Source organism: Raphanus sativus, unplaced genomic scaffold (assembly GCF_000801105.2).
Source record: "Raphanus sativus cultivar WK10039 unplaced genomic scaffold, ASM80110v3 Scaffold3849, whole genome shotgun sequence".
Classification (NCBI taxonomy): Eukaryota; Viridiplantae; Streptophyta; class Magnoliopsida; order Brassicales; family Brassicaceae; genus Raphanus; species Raphanus sativus.
Window position 1 is genome coordinate 2,033 of NW_026619153.1, and position 7,489 is coordinate 9,521.

General features: G+C 39.9%; 1 protein-coding gene, 1 non-coding gene and 1 pseudogene across 2 annotated transcripts; all 3 read left to right on the top strand.

Moving 5' to 3' along the window:
* Positions 1-304: 304 nt before the first annotated feature.
* LOC108827549 (uncharacterized) lies at positions 305-3,439 on the top strand. Its single transcript, XR_008942181.1, has 7 exons — positions 305-769; positions 851-1,236; positions 1,334-1,733; positions 1,805-2,249; positions 2,374-2,628; positions 2,787-2,941; positions 3,029-3,439. It is a non-coding gene; the product is annotated as an uncharacterized LOC108827549 (transcript).
* A 409-nt stretch (positions 3,440-3,848) lies between these two features.
* LOC130506976 (phytochrome-interacting ankyrin-repeat protein 2-like) lies at positions 3,849-5,597 on the top strand (annotated as a pseudogene).
* A 187-nt stretch (positions 5,598-5,784) lies between these two features.
* Positions 5,785-7,484, top strand: LOC130506975 (probable leucine-rich repeat receptor-like protein kinase At1g35710; the record flags this gene model as incomplete). Its single annotated transcript, XM_057001671.1, has 9 exons — positions 5,785-5,944; positions 6,151-6,298; positions 6,383-6,454; positions 6,539-6,610; positions 6,765-6,836; positions 6,912-7,055; positions 7,129-7,209; positions 7,283-7,354; positions 7,433-7,484. Coding segments are annotated over exons 1-9 (861 nt in total), but the record flags the coding sequence as incomplete, so codon positions are not given.
* Positions 7,485-7,489: the final 5 nt, after the last annotated feature.

A 7,489-nucleotide genomic window follows, 5' to 3' on the forward strand; every position in this document is an offset into this window, starting at 1 on the left:
AGTTCAGGACATTTAGTTTGAAATACCCTGTAGGAAAATGAAAGATATTATCGTATTAATTAATCAAATTTGTTAAACCATCCATATTACTTCTGTAGACCTTTTCCAATCAAATCTTAATTTCGAGTTTTATTCCTGCGGATTACCGATGGAGATACAACGGGTTAGGCCTTTATTACAGCAGTATCTCTCTCATTGTCTGATTGGCGCTCTTTTAATTTACTGACGTGGCTTAAGAATAAAAAAGTAGTACAGTTTTCAATAAGTAGCTCATAGTACAACCAAAGTGGATGAAAAAGCTGACTTTAAGAAAGCTGAATGGTTTCTTCATCGACATGGTAAAGCAATAAACATCATAGTCAAACTCAGATGTGAAGAGATTACTTACCAATCTTTATACCCTACCCATACCTTAGCAGAGAAGGAAAGCCGAGAAAGAAAGAAAGAGTAATCCTTCGTTCACACAATTGCTTCATTCATATTAAAAACACCACAACTTGTGTCTTCCCTTCTACAAATCTAACAGCGATGATGACTACGGTGGAGTACTCCAAAGTCAAAACTTCGGTCTGGTGGGATATAGAGAACTGCGAGGTCCCTAAAGGATGGGATGCACATGCCGTTGCTCAGAACGTGGGTTCCTCTCTGTTGAAAATGAACTACTCTGGTCCCGTCTCAATCCTCGCTTATGGCGACACCAATCTCATCCCTCACCATGTTCAGCAGGCACTCTCTTCTACTGGTGTTGCCCTTAATCACGTCCCTGCAGGTTTTCTTTCTCACAAAATAAACACTCCTTTTGAGTTTGGTTACTGTTTCTTCTCATGTTCTGTTTTGTGGTCTTTAACAGGAGTGAAAGATGCGAGTGACAAAAAGATTCTAGTGGATATGTTACTGTGGGCTGTAGACAACCCTGCACCAGCCAACATCATGCTCATCTCAGGTGATAGGGACTTCTCCAATGCTCTTCACCAGCTAAGTATGAGGAGGTACACCATTCTTCTCGCTCATCCTCCTCATGCCTCCGCTCCGCTTGTTGCTGCTGCCAAAAATGTATGGCTATGGACAAGCTTAGCATCAGGAGGTCCTCCTCTTACTAGTGGTGAATCCTCTCCAGTTTCTGAACTAGCTCAATCCAGCAAACCAACTGGTTCAAGTTCTGTAGCTGGAGATACTAATGTTACTTCTTCTGATAGCTTCAGAGCACACCTCTCAGATAGAAGACAGACCTCTCAGGTAAACTTACATGCTTAACTTGCTGTTGTATCTTTACTTGTAGATGGTTTTTGTCTGTGAGTGAACTAAGGAAATATTGTATGTTTTCTTTATGCAGGCTGCGTTTAGTCACAAAGCTCATCATGCTAGTGTTTCAGTCAAACCTGCACAGGAACCAGATGTTGTGGAACCTGTGTTGTGTGTTGTTTGCCGGATCAGCTGCATCAGTAAGGAGGCATATGCAAATCACATCTATGGTAAAAGGCACCGAAACAACTTGGAGCTGCAATCAGGTAAGGTTGAAAATGTGTGTTCTGGCCCAGATGCGCTTCCTAAGGAGGTTCTGACAAGACAGAACAGAAGAACAAGAAGAAGGCAAAGGAAGGTAGGAGTCTACCAAGAGAAAGGTGTTGGAGAAAAGTCTCAACCAAGAGAAGAATTAATTGCAGAGCCTCAGTTTCAGTCTGAAGACAGTCAAGAGAAGAAGCATGTTGCCACGGTGAATCAATCAGAGGCAAGTTTTCTAAATTTCTGATAAAAACAAAGAATGAAGCCTTTACATGATAATAATGTGGTTTGGATCAGGAAGCAATTGAAGAGACAGGTGCAAGAGAAAAGTCTCAACCAGTAGAAACAACCACAGAACCTCAGGTGCAGTCTCAAAACACCCAAGAGAAGACCAAGTGCTTGGAGAAGCAAAGTGAAGAGCTCAGAAAGATACTACTTGGCACCTCAGAAAGCAGTAGTACTGTAAAAGAAAACTTCCAAGAACTAAAGACCAGGCAGATACTGTTAACAAACAGGAGAATGTTAACAGAGAATGTTTTGATGGCACTGTCAAGCCTTTAAACCAGTCTGAAGGAGCAAATGATAATCACTCAGGGGAGGTGAAGAAGAAGAAGAAGAAGGAGGTGATGGAACGCAGAGCAGTTGGAGTTAGATCTAAGCTTTGTCATCTTTGCGTAGTGATCTGTGACAGCCAGGGTGTTTCAACACTGGTCTGTGATCGCTTACATCATTGGCCAAATCAAAAGGTTACTTCTTGTTTTCACCTCATTATTATTATTATTATTATTATTATTATTATTTATTTTTTAAATACAAAAATCAAAATCAACACCCCCATTTGACATTTATTTTTACTCTTCATGTATGTAGGCTTTCTTTGAAGCCAGTGATCATGTTGTGTGGTGCAGAGTCTGCGAGATCAGCTGCAAGAAGGCTGCATATGAAAATCACACCAATGGAGAAAAACACCGACATAAGTTGGAGTTGCAATCTGCCAAGAATGAAAAAATGTCTAAGGGACAAGCCAAGCTTTCTGAGGATAATGCAGAGAAGATGAAGAAGGGCAATGACCAAAACGCTTTTGATTCTCTGAAACATGCAGACATGGTCAAGGACCAAACAGATGTAAGTTTATAATTTTACAATTTGCTTTTTTTTTCTTATTTGTCGATATTCCAAGTCTCCTTAGGTATATAAAATGTATTTATATATAACTCTGCATAGCAGTATAATAATACATAGTAAAACAAAGAGAAAGAAGCTAAACTAGATTATTGTTGTAGAAGGCATTTGTTGACTCAACGAAAATTCGAGAAGAAAGTGATCAAGGGGCACAAGAAGATAAAGAGGAAGTGAAGGAGATAAACGCAGTATCTGAGAACCTAGTGCATGTTTTCAATGGACAGAATCGAGAGTCTAGAATACCCAAAGAATCGAGGTAACAAGAGCCAACAATCACTGGACTTGCGTCTTTGAATTCTTAGTAAAGTCTCAAATGGGTTACTTTGTATATTGGTTGTTACAGAGGATGTTTGGATGTGATTCCCGAGAGAGTACAAGTTCCACCAGATGAGTCCAAGCACAAACAGGAGCGTGAAAAGGAGTGTGCAGGAGGAGGTAAGGAGCATCTCGGAGAGGCTGCTAAAAGAGAAGAGAGTAAGAAGGTCCAAGTTGATAACTTATGGACACGCCTTTGGTGGGGAAAGAGTTAAATATCTAAGTCTGCGATTTGAATTGATGGAAACTGTAACAATGATTTTGTGAATAGCATGTTAATGTTGGCAGCAACGAAACTTTAGGTGTGAGGTTGTGTGTGTGAAACCAATTATTAGGTAAAAATATGAATAACTGGATGAGTTGGTATTGATCAAATATAATGTTAAGATTGTAATGGACTTGAATCAAGAATTAAAACACTTGGGTTTTCTTGTGTGTCCTTGTTGCTTGAAACTCAAGTTATTCTTATCATGTTATATGCATATTTATTTCTATATATGTATTTGATAATAGTACTAGTGAACTTGAGTTCAATGATGCTCTTGGAAGGATATGCCAAGTAAACCTTGAGAATTCTCTCTACAACCTCAACAGTGGAAAATGAATTAAGAGGGTCATCAAAAAGAACCTAACTAATTCTCCAGAAAACCTAAGCTAGTGAGAATTTTAAGTATCAACATGCAAATTCCAGTAAGCTTCATATGCAAGCAAGTAACACAAAGTTAACCGGAAACTGAACCGGGAAATTAAGATCTGAAACCCGGTTATAGAATGGGCCAGACATTAAGGCCCATTACGTTGAGCCGATGTGTAGTAAACCTTTCTTTATTAAGGTGTATGAGTTGGCACATTCGACAAGAAATAGTAAACAAAACTCATTCCTCTTTCTCTTCTTCGATTCGATTCGATTCTTCATTCCGACGAAAAAAACCCTAAGTAGTCTCCTGCAGACTCCATAATCCTCCAGCGAGAAGAAAATCTGTAACCAAGAGATTTCTTTCTCTATATATATCTCCTCGTTGGGTAAGGTACGAGCTTCTCCATCCCCTTTGTGAACAATCCTTTTTTTTGTTTGAAATTGCATTTGATCTGTGTGAAATTAGGAGCCGCTGATTGATGATTCCTCGATTCGATTGATTTGTGTTGTTAGGGCATTGTTTAATTGGAGTTTTGGTGTCTTGTAGTAAAGTTAGCTGCATCACACAAAGCTGAGATTTTGCGTGGTCGGGGATTGTTAATTTTGTGTTATTACATCTCAAAGATATCGCCTTTGATGTTTTTTTGTCCATACGGTTGATGGGTTTGTGTTATTACATCCTGTTAGTGTTTGGGTTAGCTGAATTGCACAAGCTGAGATTGTGGGTTTTTGTTATTACATCTGACTGTTAGTGTTAGGGTTAGTCTGAATTAATACAAAAGCTGAGATTGTGGGGTTTTGTGTTATGTCTCAAAGATATCAGCTTTGCTGTTTTTTCTTTTGTTGTGTTCACTAATTTGGTTTTGTTCTCCTTCCTTTCCCTTTATTGGCAGGTCTATTGAAATCACATCACAGAGGTCTCAATGTCGTGGAGATTTTGCATAATCACTAGGCTTCTAACCTTTTCAATCTCATGCTCTTATTCTCTTCCTTGTCTATGGCGTTTACTCTGATCTCTCGAAAGCTTTGCGTCTTTGGCCCTGTCTTGAATCCCTCTTTCCCTTACTGCATCGCCAATCACTCCTCTGCCTCCCGTTAATTCAGTTTCTCTGGGTTGCATTAGTCTTGCCTCCTCCTTCATTGTCTACTCTTGATATTGTTTTTGTTACCTGCTTTAGACATTCCTTTGTGTGCTGAGTGAGTCTCGTAGTCCTACTTGCAAAGCTCTTCTCTACTTTGGCTGAAGCTCAGACCTACATGATCCAAGACCAGCCGGTGGTTGTATTCTCTCTCCGGCGCAACTCTTTCAGACGCCGATCCTCCATAACCAACCTCGACGACAGAGGCTGGACTCCACTCCACATCAAAGCTCGAAAAGGCGATTTGAAAGCCGTCAAACAGCTGCTCGACCAAGGGTTTGATGTTAACGCTCTAGCGTGGGGACCTAAATCGAAAGGAGTGTCCCCTTTCACCTTGCTGCCGAGGGGGGTCACATTGAAGTCATGGATCTGCTTCTCGAGCGTGGGGCTAATATTGATGCGAGGACATGGGGCTCCTGCGGGTGGACTCCTCTCCACGCCGCGGCTAAAGAACGGAAGAGAGAAGCTGTGAAGTTTCTGGTGGAGAATGGCGCGTTCTTGCCGGATGATATAAGTGATACTAGGTTTAATCCGCCGGTGCATTACTGCCACGGGCTGGAGTGGGCGTACGAGGAGATGAAGAGGCTTAACAGCGAGTCTTCTTCTTCTGGTGGAGACACATCTTCCAGTTCGGAGAACTGAGTTCTTGTTGCTCTGTTTTTTTCTTATCGTTTGAGAAACTGTCTGAAATCAGAAACATACACTATTGTGGTTTGTCATAACTCAGAATTTTATGGTTTGTGTTTTGGTTTGAAATTGCTATAAATGAAACTGCTGGTATGCCGCATAATAAAATTGCTATATGTATTGGTTTTGATAAATGTGGTTGTGGATTAAACATTTATAATCAACTAATCATATCTAAAAATTGGTTTTTGTGGTGTGTAACATAAACAACACAGATCAAATTTTCTGTTTACACTGACATGACCGGGTCGTTAGCAGACCCGTCGGTTAGATGCTGGTTTGAATACGGTCTACGAATCACAAGAGGAAGAGAAGAAAATAGCACTTTTATATATGTTTTTTTATAGTTTTGCTAGCCTCTTAGATCCGTTTTTTGTCTCTTTCAAACAAACAATGGCTTTTCCTCGCTTTGAGATACTTGTGATCTGTGTCTTGTCTCTCTTCTTTGTTCTTGCCCACTCCAAGACGTTGAAGCGTGATGGTAAGTCTGTTGTTTCCACCTTCTTGCTTTGTGTCTCTTGGATCCTCTCCATTTCTTGATTTTCTATCTCTTTACAGAGAGTTATGAGTGAAATAATGAATAGATCGAATTATATCTGTGTATCTTTTAGCCGGTTCATGTATATTATAAGCTCATGATCTCCTTTCATCAAAAAGTTTAAATCTGTGTGATCCTCTGCTGTACAGTGAAAGCTTTGAATGAAATCAAAGCTTCTTTAGGATGGAGAGTGGTGTATTCATGGGTCGGTGATGATCCTTGTGGAGATGGAGACCTTCCTCCTTGGTCTGGTGTCACCTGTTCTACACAAGGTGACTATAGGGTTGTCACAGAACTGTACGTTCTAAGTTTCTTCTTCTTCTGTATTACCAACCTGTTTTTCTTGAATGAATTTCATAACTTAATCTGTCTGATTTACAGAGAAGTTTACGCGGTTTCTATTGTGGGACCGTTCCCCATTGCAGTAACAAACCTTTTGGATTTGACCAGACTGTAAGTTGCTTCCTGTCCACCTTTGTTATGTGGTGACATTAGGTAGATGCCTGAGAGTTATTTTAAGATGTTTTGATTTTGCAGGGATCTACATAACAACAAGCTGACTGGTCCAATCCCTCCACAGGTTGGGAGACTGAAAAGGCTCAAAGTACTGTATGTTCATTGTTCTCTTACAATGATATAGTGTTGTTTTGATCTTCTGTCTTTTTCATTTTTTTTGCATTTGTTTATTGTTCTGAGACTTGAATGTGACAAGAGTTTGTTATATTGTCTCACTAATCATTTACTCTGTTGTAATAACCATTAGGAACCTGAGGTGGAATAAACTACAAGATGTGATTCCCCCTGAGATTGGGGAGCTGAAGAGGCTAACACATTTGTAAGTACCTCTTCTTGTTATGCTTCTGACAAGTGTTCACTTTAGTACAAATGAAAACATGGCTTTTTTTTTAAGGTACTTGAGCTTCAATAGCTTCAAAGGAGAGATTCCAAAGGAGTTAGCTGCTCTACCCGAGCTTCGGTATCTATATCTTCAAGAAAACCGTCTCATTGGTAGAATACCTGCTGAGCTAGGGACACTTCAAAACCTCCGCCACCTGTAAACACTCACTTCACATCTTCTACTTAAACTGAGATTTGGTTTCATTTTGTGTCTTCATTCTTATTCTCAGAGACGTTGGTAACAATCATTTGGTGGGAACTATACGGGAGCTCATTCGTTTTGATGGTAGCTTCCCATCTCTTCGCAACCTGTAAGCATTCTTCTCTTTCACTTCTCTTTTTCCATTTGATGATACACACACTAAAAACCTCTGATCCTTTTAGGTACTTGAATAATAACTATTTGAGTGGAGGAGTCCCTGCTCAGCTTTCTAATCTTTCCAGCTTAGAGATTGTGTAAGCACTCTCTACAATGCACATTCTCTAATAAACTGTATAAGGATAACTCTTATCTCTGTTTACTTCATCTTGTAGGTACTTGTCTTACAACAAGCTTATTGGAAACATTCCTTTTGCCATTTCTCATATTCC